This window comes from Stigmatopora nigra, chromosome 10 (assembly GCF_051989575.1).
Source record: "Stigmatopora nigra isolate UIUO_SnigA chromosome 10, RoL_Snig_1.1, whole genome shotgun sequence".
Taxonomy (NCBI): domain Eukaryota; kingdom Metazoa; phylum Chordata; class Actinopteri; order Syngnathiformes; family Syngnathidae; genus Stigmatopora; species Stigmatopora nigra.
Window position 1 is genome coordinate 8,627,531 of NC_135517.1, and position 19,854 is coordinate 8,647,384.

The following is a 19,854-nucleotide window of genomic DNA, read 5'->3' on the forward strand; positions in this document are numbered from 1 at the left end:
TTTTTCAGTCGCACTTAGACTGATCATCTTGTGGAAGTAGTCTTCAGTAAAGTGATCGATATCGCATCTACTCATGAATGTATCATCCAAAAGCCAATATCCATGTTAATAAGATGGCAAGTGATCTGACCAGAAAAGGTGAAAACCTGTTATGGAAGGTGCAATGTGTTCAAGTGTCAGTTTTTTTTGCAAAGAGCCGTGACACATTTGAGCAATACACGGCTGGCCTCCAACAAAATGGATTCCCGATTACAAGATCAGAGTGCAGTGCTTCTGAACTAGTGAAATCAGGTTTAGCCACAGATAAATGAGTGGAAATTTTAGGTTTAACTGGTTTTAATGTTATGGAAATTATTTTGGGGTGCCTTCATTTGAGGAAATAGGCAAGGCTGCTACACACAAGCGGTACAAAAAGGGAAATAGAGCTGAGCCAGATAGAAAATTGAAATTGTCTCTCAAGTTAGTATGAAAAGGATAGAATCGAGAATGGCTGTGGCAGATTTGTGAACAACTTGATTAAGCCGATGAGGTGCAAATTGAGCAAGTGTGGCTGTGCACACCTGTCTCCATTTACAGACACTAAGAGTGAGATTCTTAGTGAACTGTGGAGAGTATTGTAGAGTGAAGATGTTAAGCCTTGCAGTTTATCAGGTGTGGTAGGCTACTGTTAATTGATTCATCTGTTTCAAAATCCATTGTATGTATTGGACATAACAGATTATGTCCAAAGGCTGGGAATTATCTACTATGCAAGAGTACTGAATTGAGGAGATACAGCCGTTAAGTTTTGTTTCAGTGCATTTTGCTCACACACAAACGTTTTAGAGTGGATAGTTGACTGCAAGAATTAAATTGCCAACTTTTTGGCTAATGGACTACTAACTGAGCAATTAAAATATAAAATGTAATTAATTCATTTCTCCAATGATTCTAATGGTTGGTGCTCAGTGTTTACATATTTATGGATATAGTGCACTCGTATTTAGTCAGAGCATGTCAACGTTTCCATCAAACAATGGGCAATTGTGAAGATTAAATGGACATTAAGTCAAAAGCTACTTTTCTCCACAACAACATCTGACTCAAATTCGCCCTTGTGCCCCAGTATCCCCTGCAACCAAGTGTAAGCTCCCTATTTATTTAAAATATGCACATACATTTGCAAAGAATTACATTATATTTGCAGTGTAAATCACCAGCCTGAACCAAAATGTGCTATTTTTGCAGCAGTGTAATGACCGTGATCTATCGTCACTATGATTTCTATGTCAATACTCATTCCTGCTCTCTTTTTCATTCAAACATTCCAGTCATGTTGGATTTTATTTTTATAGCTCAGTATTCCAAATTTACAGTGGGTGGCACGGTGGGTTTTATTGCATCCCCTGTTGCTAGAACCTTGATTTGGAAAGGGAAACACCCCCCTAAGGCATGAGGTCATAAATGTTTGATAATACCAAAGTCAGCGTCACACAAAACTATCAAAAAAGTTGTTATAGCTTCGTGTTTGAATCCCTCTGAAAAACCACCGCGATTCCCTATTTGCTCTCCCTGACTTTTTGGCATAGGTGGAAAAAAAAGAAAAAATAACAAGCTTTGTATTGGATCATTTATGCATGCTAAAATGTTTTCTTCAAGCAAATTACAGCCTCTAAAGGGTACTCATTGCTGTCATTCACACTGGCACTTTCAGTTTATTTGAAATGGACAATTTAATTGCTCATTTCACCATCCAGCTCTATTTTACAGTGCGCAGTGACCTGTGTCATATGCACTTTGGATAGAGTTTGGGCCAAGCCAACTCAGCTATGGGATATTGTAAAGCATCAAGTCGTTGAGGCACCGTCATAAACATGTTTACGTTGAATTGGAAGAGAATTGAGACAGAAGTGAGAGAACAAAGAGACTACAACATTTCAAATATAAGTTATTTGTATCATTCATCATTTTTTATCAAGAGAAAAATATCACATTGCTCAAAATTCAGGTATTCAATATGATAGGTCTGGCAATGTAGGCAAACAGTAAACTAATTTCTCTGGATCAGTTCTACACTTTTTCTGTCTTCACTCTCCTGTCACCGCAATATTGAATTTGCAGTATAAGTGATGGCACACCGTGGTTTTCGCTCTTTATCTTGATCCACCATTTTAATATGCAACATAATTTAAAGTAACTGCCATATTCATACAAGAATACCCGCATACCTGAAGACCATCGAAGTAGGTTACATCCTGCATATATTAACTATAATCACCACCCTTTTGCGATTCATCTGTGGGGAAGCTTCAGAGACTTTTTAATGTGTTTTCAACAAAGTCGTGTTCTGTTTTTGTGTGGCTGCCAGCTATTTGTTTTCTCTACTCTCCTGACCAACCGCAAATTTAATAAAAGCTAGAATTGACATTTAAACAAAAGTAGCCCACCTCGAGCCCTCATTCACAAGGCTAGAACTTGGCAGTGGGTCCACTTGCCATGGGCCTGAACGAGTCCATGACACAGAGCGTTATATATGCCAGGGTATTACAGAGGCCTTCTTAATCCGCTTTGTCACACTGTTCCCTCTGGACTGGGGTAATTTCATGGTGCTGAACTGATATTGATAGAGCTTTGGTAAATGAGGCACACGGCAATCGTTAACTTTAATAACCATAAAGATGTGAGCAGTAGAGTCGCCGGGCTTGCAAGAGGAAGCCCATACAGGTGATTAAGAATCGACCTGGGCTCTGGCCAGCATGCCCTTGCATCGCTTATTTATACTAATCAAATTATCTGTATAAAAAAAACTATAATCACTTCCAGTCTTATTAATGCTTCATCATATCTTCACTTGCTCACCAGGAATTAATTGTGCATCTCCATTATTCATTATAGCGTTTTCTTTGTCAAGATTAATGCAGTAACAATCAGCATTTTCTTTTTATTTCTATTTTATTTCTCTCAAATGGGGTGACTGATGATAAATCCATTAATATACAGGAGCTCACTTGAACACACATCATAAAAGTTGTTTCATTTTGTAATTTTTCAGAGGTCATTACTGGTAATGTTACACGCAGAATTGAATGTTTCACCTTTTAAATTATGACCTTGCTAATTACAGGTATGATGTTATGATTCAGTTTTGCTGTCACCTACAAGGTTGGACAATTGGTATTTCTATTATTGATGTTAAAATCAAAAACTAGACTGAAGTATTACCTATTAGACCTCATATGTTACGGTCTATTAATCCAATTTAGAATGTCAATCAGTAAACATGCATTCAATCTCCACAGGGCTTATCTGATTTTTTTGATTTTTTTTTATCTGAGGTCTATGCATGGCATTTCTCATCGCTGTTTTCAATTTATGTACATCATGGCCCTAAGGTGACACACATGCATAGAAGATCAATAACAAGAAGTGCTAGAGTAGGGTGTATATATATCATAGTCAATGCCTAACATGAAGGCATCACTGTCCAACGATTTGTGGTGAAGACTAATGAGTAAACAGATGTTAATGCGTAGGAGGATGAGGAGACATCTAAAGACTGACTTGTTATTATAGCTTCCTAAAGTCACCTTTCAATTGTTTCAATCACCAAAATGCTTATTAAATGTTAGATTTCATTGCACACCTCCGACAGTTGAGGGGAAAAGAAAATTACAATTCATGTTATTTTAAGATCCTGTCAGACCGTAGCCATAGGGACAGACCACCACCAACAAGACTTCTATTCATTCACACTTGTTTGTGGCATGTGGGAGCAACCTGCGGTTCAGCACCTTGCTCAAGAATACTTGGACACGGTCACCAGGGTGAGGGAATCAAACCCACAACCTCTGGGATTGAGGAGTGAACAACACATGCTGCCCCAAATAGGAATCATTCATTCATTCAGTCATCTTCCATACCACCCATCCTCAAAAGGATTGAGGGGGTTGCTGGAGCCTAACCCAACTATCTTCTAAATTCCTCTTTAAAATATTCATTGCTGATAGTAGTTTGAGTGTGATTCTTTTTCCGGCAGCAAAATTTAAAATAACAAGGACTAAAGAACAGTTAGCATATGCTGTACTAAAATACCAATAGTTTTCCTTCTGCATAGATATAAGTTACAAATATACATTTTGTTCCATCCTCCCTTTTCCATAATTACTGAGGAGATGAGTGTCAAACGTCACAGCAACACAGATAAATTAGAATTATCCAGTGTGGTCTATTTCTACTCCTCCCAGGGATTTATCTTCCTACACTATCCATTTTGACTGGTGATGTTACACAAGTAGGCATCGCTAAATGAGGATTGGGTAATTCCTGATAAAATATACATGTGTATTAGCTGCCAAGAGGAGGAACATGAAAACTTGTTTTCTGGCATTGCCTGCAAGCAGCTCATTTGGAATACGTTCAACAATGCTTTGTTGCAAGTTTAAACATTATCCTAAGTAATCGGGGGGAATGCTCTTGAAGTTCCAACGTGCAAGCAAGTAATGGATAGAGAAATGCTTTTCAGCTTCATTAAGCATATGCATATGTATGATCACTTAAGTTGGCCTTTTCTAATTCTCCTGGTATACATTTCATATTATCGAGATGATTTACTCGACCATTTATTCAAACTATGCATCTAAACAGAGCAAACCTCATATCTGCTACTCTGATAATTGAAATAGACTCAATACATTGACAATAAATGTATTCTGAAACGAGATGAAAAGGCAGACACTATAATTATTGTAACTTTTGTAACCATACAAATCCAAATTTAGTTTCAACACGGTTATACAGTACATGTATGAATTTGGATTGACTTGGATTTGTTTTGCCATTAAAATCTAGAGCATAAATGTATATTCTCCCAAACATCAATTTTGACTTCTTGAGACAATTAAGTACATTGTTACTGTCACTACGAGACTGAATTATTGTTCTTTTTGGTGAACCCACGCTTCTAAATTTAGAGAATTTATGATACTGTATGATGGATTGCCTAGATTTACAACCTTAGCCCATTAGACGTTTTTAATTGGCTGTTGGAATAAGATGAAACCAATGAGGCATTGATCTTCTTAAACATAATCACCTCATCCAGTCATTCAATGGCTGCTGTCACTGTGGGGCCACTGAAAGAAAAATGACTAGCCAATGGTCCCATCGATGCCCTTCACTTCCCCTCAGTAAAGTCTGAAGTGCACAGCTACCCACTCCATCTTAGCAGTTTTCTTTAACACCTTTCACTGTCTCACAAGGTCAGAGGACAGTATCCATCTCATGGGGTGACAGCATAAACAGTGCACAATTAGTGTGCAAAAAAACAAAAACAAAAAATTAAGTAAACACTCCAGTATGACAAATTTACTAACTAGATGGTGGACATGTTTTTCCTGCAGTTAGCATGGATCGACCTGTCGAAGAGGCGTTGAAAATAAATGGTAACATTTTATGTTAATGACTACATTTTATGAACGTTGCTCTTGTGTGAATAGAGATGTGTTTGGAAGGCACTAGTTGGTTCAATCTTAGGTATGAGTTCTCTTACTTTCTGAAAAGGATCAATCAAAATTCAGCACACTTTTAAAGCATGTCTAGATGACATAAGAAAGTGCATCATATTTTATCCAGCGTGAATAAATTCAGCTATTTCACAAATCAACACAGTAAACAGAGTAACATCTTCAAATATAGGAGTCCCACTTAACAAATCAATGCTACATCAGCCACCCAAAGTATGTTTTGGAGCTTCGCTATTGATTTTTCTTCAATTTTGCTTATTTATTTTAACGCTTGTTTATACAGTCTCCCTTTTGCTCTGTATGAGAGTCATGGAAACTTGAATGTCTCCCACTAGGGTATGTGTTTGCTGCTCAGATACTCAGACGGGATACCAGATTTTACAAACAAGAAATGCCCTTGTATGGCATTTGCTGGTCAGGATGTGTCGCAAATGACAACCAGCTAATGTAAAGAGAATTAAATTGATGAGGGAATTAGGGATGTCTGTGATAATAATCAACAAAACATCCCAGGAAAGTGACGTAGAAGATGTGAGCTTTTGCTGTGCTGATGATGCAATGGAAACTCCGAGCTTACTCAGATTGGACTGTAAAGCAAGTGAGCAGTCCGACCAGTAAAATATTCAACAAGCCCAACAACACATGGTGAGTTTGGAGCCTAACACTCGAGGGACAGTTTTTCCCTCCTACTTTTAGAGGCCATGTTGTGCCTTGTTCTGGCCAGAAATCCTTAACAAGTGTTGTGAGAGGTGCATTAATAGTGCATGACAGAGCGGTCCAATGGGACTGCAATGTTTGCCTCTTAATCCAAGATTCAGTAGCCTATGGTCTGACCAGGGCAGACGTTGATGGAAATGGAAGACGAAAACTCAACCCAACTTGTGAAATCTGCTTGAAGGACGGTTGTGTAATTCATTTCAAACATGTGAAGAGCCAATTTCAGCCAAAGAAACACACTGCTTGTTGTCAGTGAGTATAAGTGGGTCTTTTTACCACAATAGTGTGCCCTGTAGAGAGAAAGTAAGTGACACAAAAGACTATTTTCAATTTGTGTGCGCTACAGTCAGTAGATCTGAGGGGATACATACAAATCCTGTTATTTTACCCCCTCTTCGCTAGGATGGGTTCCACTTTAATTGTTGGACGCAGGTGTCTGTTCCAGTGGCTGTCAAGAAAAGATAAAGAGTTTTTCCTAGGGCGCAAGCAAAGGGGATTGCAGTGATGGAGGGTCCCTTTCCTGCAGCTCCGCTGCCTGCATTAGCCCGTCGCTTTATAATTGTGTGAAGGGGGCACTTCCAATGGCTCTCTCATTACTCACTGGCATGGCCGCTACCTGGCAGGGAGACACACCTCGTCCTCTAGCGTTCTCTCGCTGTCTTCCTTATTTCACCATGTCCCCTCGTCTTCATCACTCCCTCCCACGGGCAATCCCTCTTATTGTTGTTTTGACCCGGCACCCCCAATTGGCAGATATCACCATTTCTTCCAAGAATATTCTTTTTGACATCCTCCTTTGTCAGCTGCCGTACTATTGTGCTCTACCTTTACACAGAGCGAAGTAACCTATGCCTTAGAGTTAATGTTTTAGTGAGGTCTAGCGTGTTCGTGATTCTCAGAGGGAAGCCATTCAACTCTTATGACTCACCGGTTGCAGGGAATTTCTAACACATTCACTTGCTACTTCATTAGTGGCATATACTATGTAATTAAATCAGATCAGATACATTATAGATGCATCAAAATGCTAACATGTGATGGAGGTAGCATTGCAATATTGATGTTGGTTGTGGTTGATGTATGAGACATAAGGGAGTCAAATGTAGTGCAGGGTTGAAAATCTAATGTCTCTTCATGAAATATTGTTACGTCAACTGCATTTCTGATGTCCTCGTACTAGTTTAGCTCCTTTATTGACTCTAAACAAGTAAACATAGGGTAATTTACTGTTTATCCACATAACCCTATCTTATGAATAAGTACAATCAAGTAGAAAACTTTGATGAAAATGTTTTACCTTTTTTCATTTCTGTATTTTCATGAACATTTGGCACAAAGTCGACTGGGATAGGCCACAGCACCCCCCACGACCCTAGTGAGAATAAACCGGTTCAAAAAATGAGATGAAAAGAGATCGTTCATTCATTCATTCATTCATTCATTCAGTCACTGAGTTATGAGCAAAACCAGTGGTGAGCGAGATGCAACTCAATGACTCAAGGGCTCATTTTATACATATACAGTACTTCCAATTATCTATCTGCAATGCGTCAGACCTTGTCTGAGAGAGTATGTTTTTCGAATAGTTTTTTGTTTGTTTTGTATTCATTTGTTATTGAATTTTTCTGATGAGTGATTGCGTTTTTCTTGTCCATATGTCCACAGAGGGAGGTACATGCGAGGTGATTGCAGCTCACCGATGTTGTAACAAGAATCGCATAGAGGAACGCTCTCAGACCGTCAAGTGCTCTTGTTTACCAGGAAAAGTGGCAGGGACAACACGCAACAAACCCTCCTGTGTCGATGGTGAGAAAATACTCGGACTACATACATTTTTTTTCATTATTGACAGAAATGCGCAACAAATACTATATCTCTGTAGATGGTTTGGATTTTTTTACAAGACTAAAATCTTGACAGGTAGTTAAGAACCAGGTTCAGAATAAAGAAATTGAATACAAGTATTGTTTTTTCAAAAGCAAAAAATGCTTAAAAATAGACTACTGCACTGCACGAGGGTGGAATATTAAGACAACAGATGTGAGGGAGTCACAGAGATTAGCACTTATCCAGTTCCTAAATTGTTGTTTTTTTCTGTGATAATAATAAATATACATTCAAGCATTAGGTTCACGCCTTCATGTGACCAATGCAGAGTTTGCGAACATCTGAGAAAGGAGCATGTCGCGGATCACGTTGCCCAAGGCAGAGCAGGCTAATGGAAATGAATAACTGATAAACAAGTCAGAGAAGCTCTAGGCTAGTGCACCTGAATTACCTCAGCTGAGAAAAACAATCAGGCACCTCTTTGTGCTGGGGGGTTTGTCACAAACCTACTGAGACTGAACTGCGATTCTCTCCTCACACTGCAAAGCCTGTGTAATGTTCCTCTATCGCAATCATTTCACCTCAATTCGAGCATGAGATCAAAGTCTTCATGCTTTTTGTGGAAAAAAAAGAGGCCCAAAAAATATCCTCATTAATAGGTCTGTTACATGAAGGGCCAGACAGAAGCATTCAATGAGATCTGCAGGGCTGGTTAGCCATTTGACATTTGGGATGATAAAGGAATACAAACTCACCATGAGATCAGGCGCATTTATTTTAAAACCCATTCTGTGTTGATGAAAAGCCCAGTCCTCGGGACACTGATCTTTACATGCAAACATTTACACTGGGAATATTTAGTTTTTAGATGAATAAGTTGTCTCTATGTTGTGCCTTGATACTCCCTTATTTTTCCTGTCTACTTTGGACTTTTAAGCTTATTTGATACTGAAAAAGTATAAATCTCCAAGCTTAAATCAGCACACATTACAAAGATGAATTACAACCTTAATTTGCAAGAGTCACGAAGCCATGACCTGTCATGATAACTATTATTATTTTATCCTTCTTAGAATTATTTTTAAAATATGAATCAAGCCTAAAAGCCTGGCCTTCAATACATCTTCGACCTTATAGAGGGTAGAATAATTTTAGCCATCGTCAACTGCACTTATCCTGTTCTCAATCTGAACTGACCTTGCCAGACTTCATCTTGGTTGATAATCCTAAATCAATCCAATTTGCACTGCACACTTATCCGACTTGCATGTACTTCGCACTCAGAGAAAGTGGTATTTTTCCTGTCTGTCTACATATAAAAAAAAAATTCCCAATAAGCGTGATTTTGTCCTAGGATCCCGAATCCACCCAAGCAAAACAAGCAAGCAATTCTACTTACATCACGTTCTTTGAAATAAGTGATAGTAGACGAATACTTCTCTTTTGCAACATGATCGATATCTTTACTCAGTTACTCCCCATTTCATTTATTAAACATGTTTGTATTTCTTTCATCTCTTCCATTGCAGTCTAATTTTCTAAAACAAACTTCAAAAGAAAATGAGGCTGCACACAGGAATGCCCAAGATGTGTGAATCAATCACAGTAGCTGAGAATATTAGAATCACTGAAATCAGGTTCAGTTAATAAAAACAAACATAATTAGAGGCATAATTAATCAATCCGAAACAAAAACTTACTATACTTTTACCTTGTTGATCAAACAACCCCCTAGCTGTTAAAATCATAACAATCTGTACTCTCCCAGATGGGTGGGGGCCCTAAAGCCAGGCATGATCCACAATAGAGAAATTCGGTAGGGGGCAAAAGGTGTGTAAAGCAGACCATCAAAATATTGATCGATCTTTTTTTGTAATAATAAAATCACAATGCATCATAACTGGAACAAATGCAGTAAGCGATACCACTTTTTTCAGAGACAGGGGAACATAAAGCCAGAGCAGTGCTTATTTTGTCATTTCATTCTCAAAATGATGTGGTTCTTGTCTCAGATGTATATCACAACAGTTTACCGTGAATACAATTCCATCATGGGAAAAATGATTTCCATTGCTGTGCTATCTGAACAACAAATTACGTGATTACATCACGCAGAGGCATAAAAATATGTTTCCAGTGTCATGGAAAAAGTTTCAAGTTGAAATTGAGTAACTGAAACAAATCAAACAGTACCTCACTAAGAAGATTCAGGCCACAGAAATAGAAGCTATTGTTAACACTTAATGCCTCAGTGGGTGAGGGTCCCCTGGCCAGAAATCTTCAGTCAGCCAATCGATTAACAAGCACTTATAGGTGCAGTGGTGATAAAAATAAAAAAAGACAAGGCACTGAACAACATTGCAGCAGTACTAATCACAAATAAGATGACCTCAACTCCTAATGAAGGCAATTCATTTAGGAACCATACGTTCAACCATGATCATCTGGTGCCAAAACCACATGGGATATAAATACATCTGTCACATATTGATATAAAGACAAACGAGCAGTTTTGATCTGTTAAAGAAAACAGTTTTCCGGACACTGTTCCCTTGAGCAAGTGCACATCAGAGCTGGTAGAGTGAGTGTAATGTCCCAGATGGAACTATTTCCCAACACCTCAGTTGTTATTAATGTTCCATCTAGAATGAGCAACGAGGCTGTAAGGAGCTCCATCTTATCACCCCACTGGGGGCCACCTGCTATCACTGCACTATATACAGATTACACGCTTGCACAGATTAACAATTTTAGAAAAATGAAATGCTATTATTCAAAAAGAGGCTGTTTTCAGGGATCATTTGTTCTGGACACACAAGCAGAGCCTAGAGGAGAGTGTTTGTCTTTATCTTTAGCCAAATGCACAGTTTCCCCTAATGAGCTGTTTTTATCACTTATGAACATCTAAATCCAACATCAAAGCACATAGTAAAGATAAGCATAAATCTCATTGTGCAAAGGCTTTAGAAAAACAAAAGAAAATCTGCAAAATCTTAAAAGTTTTACAGAGGTTCCGGGCTTTTTCAGCTATTGACTCCCATGGGTAATCAGCAAATGTGGGTGTTTTATAAAAAAATTCAATAATTTCCATAAACTCATGGGGAACAATTACCAAGTACCTGTTGTCATTATTATGTATATATTCTTTTTTTTTTTAATTCTGTCTTAGATTTTGTGTGTGTGTGTGTGTGTGTGTGTGTGTGTGTGTGTGTGTGTGTGTGTGTGTGTGTGTGTGCGTGTATCATTGTTGTGTTAGTGCAAGGGTAAAAAAAAAAGAAACATTTAAAATATAAGTCTGGATGTGTCCTACCTTTATCTTGGTCCAGTAGAAATTCACACATCAGTTATGAAAGCATAGATCCAGTCCATCCCATCACAAAATTCTGATTGTTTCCTTTCCTTGAAAACAAAGAAAATAAAAAAAAACATACTTTTATATATAATGAAATGTAATTTAGATTTTCTTTTATTGCCTAGATATCTGACAAACCATCAAAACACATAGGTAGTCACTTTAAGATACCTTGTTCTCCGATACAGCTGCTAATATAAGTAGCAGTAATATTGCCTATTACACTATATATAAAGAGGAGAAAAAAAAACAACTACTTTACAGTATCTAATGCATTATTTTAAAGCAGGGGTCACCAACTGTAGTCCTTGAGCACACTTTTGTTTGTTGACTATCTCCCTGCTCTACCACACCTGAATCAAATGACTCATCAGCTCTCCAGAAGCATGATAGCAATCATGTTTGCATGATTCTGGTGTGTTGTTGAAGGGGCATTTGGAAAACAAACTGGTTTAGGGAGTCAGAAAAATGATGTCATGCTGTTGCCAAAAAAAAGAAATAAACACTGTCAGGATAAGAATTTTTAACAGTACCTAACCAAAATACTACTAAAAATAACAATAAAAAGACATCAACCAAAATGATTTAAGTTAGACATGCAAAGCCACAATGCAACAAATAAGTGAATAAAGAAACAATGTTTTCTATTGTAAATATGATACTGTAGTAAATTACTACAGGAATTCCTGTGATCATTGGAGAGAAAACGTGTTTAAAGATGGCTTCACAGCCGTCAGGTTCTGTCTTTGACATTTGGCTCTGCGGTAGGATTTCTCAGCATTCACACACAGTTTCTGAGGGAAATTTCAATTCCTTGTTTCAGTCGCGATTGAAGCATTTTGGCTGAAGATGCAAAGATGTGACGACAGCGTGTGTGGGGAAGCATCACGCTCAGTAGGGGTCTGCTGTCAGATTATCCCTGTAGTGGGAATTGATTATTAGCTTTGACAAGGAGAACTATGTCCCAGTTATGTCACAACCAACGAGGCTCTTGGTGAAGAACATCCCTTTTAACAAGTCAAACGCTCATATCTCTGCAGCTTGGCTGATCGCCACGCTTATCTCAGTGTATATGGAATTTAAGCCCCCAGCCATGGTTTGGACACCCTCTAAAAGGTGAAAATTGCTCACACGCGCACATTAATCCCTCACACGGGCTGGCGCATGTCCTTACAGCACACATGCAACATCCCCATGTTGTCATGTAGCTGCTGTAGCAGTAAAGTCTCAACAAGAGGCACATGCAGATGCCTGCTCATCGCTGATCACTGATGGGGAATGAACCCTTCTGTTCTGCCGCGGGTGCATATAGCCGAGCATGACAGGTTGTCATGGTACATTTAAGATACATCCAGGGGGAGACACACATGAATGGTAAGTGAAAGGAGGAAAAGGCAATACTACAAATGCTGTATTGCTGGTCAAGCAGATGGTGAAACGTTTGTTGGAAATACAGTAAAGTGCAAAGCACCAGCGCCAAAATAATTTTCATTTATTTCTTCCAAAGTGCATCGTAATCACATGCCTTACCATTTGCTGCAATTATAGACGTTAAATGTTTTTAGAACTTGGAAAATTGCAGCTTGTGCTGATGAGAATGAGCCAATTATGGACGCCTTAATGGATTGGGTGAAATATTTCAGTCAATGTTTTCCTGATAAAACATACACTTGTGAATGCGCAAAGATTAGAAAACACTGAATCTTCATGGGTCTAAGAAATACTTGTAGTAATTTGGGGATGAGAATTATTGTAACACCAGGTTATTACAGGATAGAGGAGTGGGTGGGTTATCGTCAATTAATTGAAAATTGAAAATGACGTGTGACACAAATGAGTCGTCCCTGGTTTTTCATTTTTCAAATCACAACATGTGCCCATTTCATTTTTTTTTATCTTTCAAATGTAATAAAAGTCTAAAAGCTGTACGTACCCCATTTTTACACGTCACTGGAGAGGCGCTAAAGTTATAACGTGAGGGAAACATCAGTGGTTCCTTGTTTATGGCTCCTCTGAGGAGTCTCTCCAATACTACATGATGGAGGACATGTAAACAACTCCCAGATTGATCTAGAAGCGTGGAGTAATGAGGAGGGTTGCATTTAATAGACAAGCGATCCACACATGCACTGGCAAGTTAGGAGAATCCAATTTTGAAGCAATTTGAAGCTTTTTTTTTTAATTAATTTAGTTAAAATTGCAGTCAGAATCATCTGCCCTTCACTCATTTGTAATATTTTAAATCTATTATACTCCTTTTATTTTAGTAGTTATTAGTCTTTCTCTGAAGGTGCAGAGTGCCTTCAAAGTTCCCACTACTGACAGTGTTTTTTTCCCTAGTTCCTGGTTGTTTTCCAATATTTCTAATCATTTTTTTTTACTATTGGCCAAAAAGTTTTAGCTCCTGTCGACCTGCAACTTGCATGTCTACCAATTACTTTCCCTAAGCCTCTTATGTCCTGCTACAGTGACGTTAATTGTCTTGACACTTTTTTTGTGTATAGATCCTCTGTTTGTTGTTGTTATTGGTGCAATTTGTGGTGAAGCTTTAAATATCATTATACCTTATAATGACAATGAAACCATTCAATTCAATTCAAAATAGGGCATGCTTTCTTACATGTCTGCCCACATACAAATGATTTGACATCCTTCCTGTTCTTTTCATACAAAACCTTACAACATTGCGTGACACGAATTTATGGAAAGAAATTACACTTTTTAATGGTACCTTGGGAGAATACCTCTTCAATATCATTGTAGGCAGGGTAAGTGCAGAAAGCCATTCTAAATTGCAAAGTCACAGTAGGTAGTGAGTGCCTTGAACTTATTTTGGCTTTGAGAGCAATTGCCTGAATTGCCCCGAGCGCAGGATATGTTATTTCAGTGACATTAATGCTGTTCTTTCACACTTTTAACCATAAATGAAACTTCACTTGATGGAAAGAGAGAGAGTTAGAGAGAGAAGGACAAAGCCCTGTCTTAAATTTCTTGTTTTGGAGCAATTCATTTCTAGGAAGCCAAGCGTGCGCTCCGCAACGTGCCAAGTTAAAAAGACATTAACTATTCATTAAACCCATGGTCACGTAACCTCATTTTGACACAGACAGAAATCAATTTTCCTCGTCACACTTCTCGATGTTCAAATATTCTGTTACCTGGCGGAGGGGGGAACGTGTGATGGACGTTCGTCCATCAGAGCTCTCTCACCATTGAACTGACATATACACGTTCTGGTATTTTTTGTGGACTAATAAACTTTTTTATCAAATACTGGTAAAAATATACTACAATTAATTGAATTACCAATTCAATGTAAAGCTCCAAACAATAAATCATAATTAAAATAGTAATTGGCCATCAACACGTGTCTTTCAATTTGGATGGATAATTGGGACTTCACACTACAATGATTCAGTTAAATGCCATCATAATAATGCTTTAACATGAATGTTGATTATGTAAAACTACTCTAAAGTGCAGCAATGGGAGCCTTGTTACAGTTTCCAATTTCTATTTTTAATCATGTATCAACTACTTGAGCAACATGTGACTTTAGTCTTCCTACTGCCTTCACTGGGGCTCCATAGCAGTATTGTATGTTAAGTGATGATAGTTCTTTCTTTGACTGTAGCATGCAGGAGACTGTGCAAGTTTCTCCAAGACTATGATCTCTCTCACATCAATTGCTCTTACCTTGAGCCACTCTGTTTTTTGTATACTTTGCTTGTAATGGCAACTGTGTATACTACAGTATCCAGCTTGTTCCACAGGCTCATTGGACTTTTGGACCACGACCCCTACCCTCCTGTGTGCACACAAACTGAGCAGGCTAAACAATTATAATAATTAATCATATTGAATAGTGAGAACCCTCAGTGAATTTGTGATATATTGCACTTAATACAACTTCAATTGGTTTTTATAAAACACTTGAGAATAAACAGATTTTCATTCAAAATCTGTTTCAAAAGCAGATTTGCATTTTCTGTTACTTGTGTTCCATCTGAAGCAAATAATGTGAGTAACTATAATAGGCTTTTTCAATTTCAAGTGGAATTAGCAATCACATTGTTCAATAAAAATGCCCCAAAGTTGGCAGTATAATGATATGCACGTTGCCTGTGTGCTCTCTTGGGAGGAGAGGCAACATTTAATGCATCAGTATCATTTGATGCAGCTAAGGAAACATTTATCCTCAAGCTGTCTTTCATTTTTGGTTAACAAGGAGATATTGCATAGGGTGGGTTTTGAATCCTACTGTTGTGAAATGTATATTTTGGTCTGAGAATTAAGATGGTAAGTAAACATGCTAGTGGGACTATTGGATAATGGAGCAGCATGAGCTAATTAGTGAATAACGTAAAAATCCATGGGGAAATCCAAAGGTCTGATTCACAGCTGCTTTGCCTCCAATCTCATTTAGACATTCAAATACCCTCCAGCGATCATGTTTACCATTTGCTGTGTGAAAATGTGCTTTAACGTTGTGATTGCTTGCAGCGCATTTGCTTATACGTATTCTATCGTTAAATGGTGACCTAGATGGTTGCCAACATTGAGTGCTATCCTGTCAAAAAGGATGAAAAAACGATCATGCTATCACGTCAAATGTGATTAACTGGGCCAAGGATGAATCAACATAGTTCGACATTCAAAATTAGCTCATCAACCGCCAAACTGCTGTAAACCAAGAAAGGAATGTCTAAAAATGCACTTTACTGTTGAATGGAATCTAACCCACTTTGTCTTTTCACATCTTTACTAGCATCCATTGTAATTGGGAAATGGTGGTGTGAGATGGAGCCATGTCTGGAGGGAGAAGAGTGCAAAACTCTACCTGACAATTCCGGATGGATGTGCTCCTCTGGGAATAAAATCAAGACCACAAGGGTATGACTTTAAACAAAAAAAAAAAAACACAATTTACCCACGTGCACAAACATACTCAAAGGTAGACACATTTTCTATATGTATATGTATATTTGGCACAGGTCAACTGTCAGTAGCATGTAAACAATAAAGCAGGTGGACTGGTTCTCAAAGGAATTGTCCTAATAGAATGCAAAGAAACTGCTAAGCAAGGTGGACTGTTCAGTGTGCGCAACCTATCTGAGCGCCTGTAGAAGCAAAAACAATCATAAAGTGGTCAGCAAAGTGGGCAGGACCTCAGGCCCCTCTCCTTTCTCAGATAAAGTTAACAACCACTCTTCCTCATTGCTGCCCTTTGGCGAGCTCAGCAGCTGCTGAGCGCCGCATACAAAAATAATGAAGGGAGTTAAGTCCACCAAGCCAGTACATCGGCACACCAGGATAGGTTGATCACCCGATTTGTATTCGTTTTAACAACTCACCCCCTGCCTCAATGCGATCACAATCTTTTTTTTTTCTAAATGCTCAGTGACAATGACTTTGAATAGAAGTAGAGTCTAATTTGACAGTAGGGGGGAAGCTAGTGAAGGTTACAGTATACAGGGCTTCCCAAGGTTGTCTGGCAGATGTATACAAAAGCCCCAAGAGTTCTCAGTAGGCATAAAATCTGCAGAAATAAATAGATGAGTCATTAATGCATGCAAAGGTAGGTGAAATTTTTGTTGCCCTCCAAAAGAATGCATCTTAATCTCAATTTTGCTCTTTGAAAGACCTAACCTATTCTTTGAAGTTTTAAAAAATATTGATGAAAATACTCCTCTAAATTGTATGGGTGAAATGGCTGAATGAAATCTTCCAATTGGTAAGGCTTGAGGCTGCTTTTGGATCCAATACATACACATTTGTCCTTTTTCTTGACCCTTTCTTTGCAGAACACCCAGCCATACTCCCCTTTTTAGCTTCTGGAAGCAAAATGCAGAGGAAACGTCTACCGAAATTGAGCTGCATTCTTGCTTCTGTAAAGGTTAGTCTATCTCTCACAATGTGTTTTTTTCTTTTATTACCAACGTCAGGCACTCGAACGTGGGACGAAGTCATCTTCAACGATGTCTCATTAACCCAAATACTCAGCGCAAAATAATCAAGTGTGTTTACATGCTGCGCATGATTAGGCAGGCGTGACAGAAATGCGAAATGTGCCACCACCCACAGTAAATATGTGCACCAGTTGCATATTTAAGGAAGGTAGGCACATTTCCATCTTTAAAAAAAACACAATGCGCCAAAGCAAAAACCTCTATTTCCCATCTGTTGAGTGCATATTGCAATGACTCATTTCTTTCTCTTTGTTTCATATGATTTTGCATTAGGCACTGGTCTGCCAACAGTTCCTTGTACCGCTCCGCCAATCCTATTTGGAATTAGTAATCTTTCACATGCTACTTACTGTTCTGTGTGTACTCCCAGATGTGACTGCACACTACAGTCTGATGTGGTCGATAATGTAGCAAATTGACTTTGTTGGCCACCTTTACTTGCATGTGTACTCAACAACCCGAAGCTGGGTTATTTCATTGCAGAGGTTTGGCATTTGCCGAAGGCCTCTAAATTTACCAAACGGCTTTCATGGGTCTCATTGGAGTAGCTATCAGCACAATACATAAACCACGCTCTCCAGGAAAGGCCTTTTTATCCTGCACTCTGCTCTCTTCTTTGATCCAAATTCCTCATTCACCCTTGTCTGAAACCAAATGGTTCCATTTGTGTTTGTTCTGTCATAAGCTCGAAAGCCCACAATACAGCATTTGTTTCTTTTCAGAATAAAACCGACCAGTAGGTTAGCATTTTTCTCTAGAAAGCCTTATTGAAACACAATGCTGCAGGCACACGGAAGCATGCATGCACTTCCCGCAACCCATTTTATAGAAATTGGCATGGACACTTCAGAAGTCAGGCAAAGCCAGTGCCTGACATCCATCTTTCATCTTCTCTTTCTTTCTGTCTTTTAGCTTAATTTTTTCAATCAATTTTTTTGTGCTAGCAAACAATGATAAATCTCAGGAGAAATTTAATCATTATTTTTTGTGTGATGGTACTTGTCAACAGTGCAACCTTGATCTGAAATATTGTACAATGCTTTACAATCATAATTAACATAATTTCAAAGTCTTATGAGAAACAAGTGTCGGGTCATCATTTTTCTTTTAGGTTATTTACTATTAACTTACTTGTTTATGACTGGTTGCCTCCTCGATATCTTGGCACATTATGAGGTTTTAAAACCTGGTTGATACACTCCTCGTCAGAAACCTTCTTGTATTTGTTCCTAGATGGCAATGCAACACCTGTTTACCGGGTCTACGTGCTTGCAGTGGTTATCATACATTGTGATGCCACTACCTCTATGTGTTGGCTTTTTTATTTTCGAAACAAGCAGCAACTGGAGGCACTCATCTGATGGCAGGTTAACATTTTGGTGAACATGCGTCTTTTGTGGGAACGGTTTGACACCTGCGCTGATTATATTGCTGAAATGACAAAAGTAAAAAAAGAGTGATATATTTTTAGTAAAGAAATAGCCTTGGTAATTATTCTCAGATTACTCTTACTAACTACTACTACCAACTGTATGGAGATTAAAAGCCAATTTAATGAGTCCACTGAATGCATGAAGCTAGGCAAGAATGCAATATGTTTGAAATTCACCCACTATATAGATCATTTTCTGAGGCAAAGGACACCTCTGTCACATATACCACCCACAAGCTTGTAGGTTGAAGTGACAGCATTTGCATGAGCCTCGCCTAGGCTAACGAATCTCTGGTGGATCATATCTAAGATAAAGAGTAGACTCTAATGTCCAATGCAAATGCTGATCACACAAGATAACAATAAACTGCTTTAAAGAGCTAGAATGGAAATTGTATGTCCTGGTAACTTGATTGGAGGGGAATCAAAGGGGGAGATACAGCTGTAAACTGAAAAACATGTGTTTTTTTTCAAATTACAAGAACAAAATACTACAAAGAATAAGATAAAAAGTGAAAAAGCAAATATCCACATAATATCACCAGAAGAAACCACAACATGAACTATTAAATATATCTGAAGGAAAACAGCTAACTAAATACAAGTAAAATAATTTGATGTGATCCTTTTTTGTTTTTTTTAAAAAGAAAATGACTACGGAATATGGTCCAGCAGAGACCAATCTATCAATTTTAATAAAGTAAACCCCACATGCCATCAAGGTGGGGTCTACAAAAACTAAACTAATCCGAGTTACAGTATAGTTTGTACAAAACGGATGGACAGCATGGAATCATGGTTTGGTTTTTATGAGAGGACACGACCTTGTATACAGTATGCACCTCTGAATGAAAGCAGCTGTATGTTCTCCTCCACTTTCTGCATGGCTTCATTTCTTCTAAGCTGTCTGTTTTTAGCAACAGCAGAATCCGAGAGGTGAGATAGGGCTCTACAAAGCACTAAACAGTTCAAAAGACTCCCGTTGTTTGTGAGACACACATTCGAGCAATTCCTCAGGGTATAATCCGTGTGCACTTTCGTCTTTTTTATTCCATC

At 38.3% G+C, this 19,854-nt stretch overlaps 2 protein-coding genes across 3 annotated transcripts in view; one reads left to right on the top strand and one right to left on the bottom strand.

Moving 5' to 3' along the window:
* suclg2 (succinate-CoA ligase GDP-forming subunit beta) overlaps positions 1-11,710 on the bottom strand; it is a 140,272-nt gene extending 128,562 nt beyond the window's left edge. Inside the window, exons 1-2 of the mRNA XM_077725598.1 lie at positions 11,569-11,710; positions 11,356-11,444 (exon numbers count right to left, since the gene is read on the bottom strand). The gene's annotated coding sequence lies outside the window, so the exon portion shown is untranslated. The remainder of the gene's footprint in view (positions 1-11,355; positions 11,445-11,568) is intronic.
* tafa1b (TAFA chemokine like family member 1b) overlaps positions 1-19,854 on the top strand; it is an 80,077-nt gene that overhangs the window by 58,846 nt on the left and 1,377 nt on the right. The window contains exons 3-5 of one of the 2 annotated variants that reach the window (XR_013327534.1): positions 7,884-8,024; positions 16,166-16,290; positions 17,202-17,293. Coding sequence is in view for 1 of the 2 variants with exons in the window: in XM_077725599.1 (XP_077581725.1) it covers positions 7,884-8,024; positions 16,166-16,290 (266 nt within the window). In the remaining variant the exon portion in view is untranslated. The remainder of the gene's footprint in view (positions 1-7,883; positions 8,025-16,165; positions 16,291-17,201; positions 17,294-19,854) is intronic. The other variant, XM_077725599.1, reaches the window with a different exon arrangement.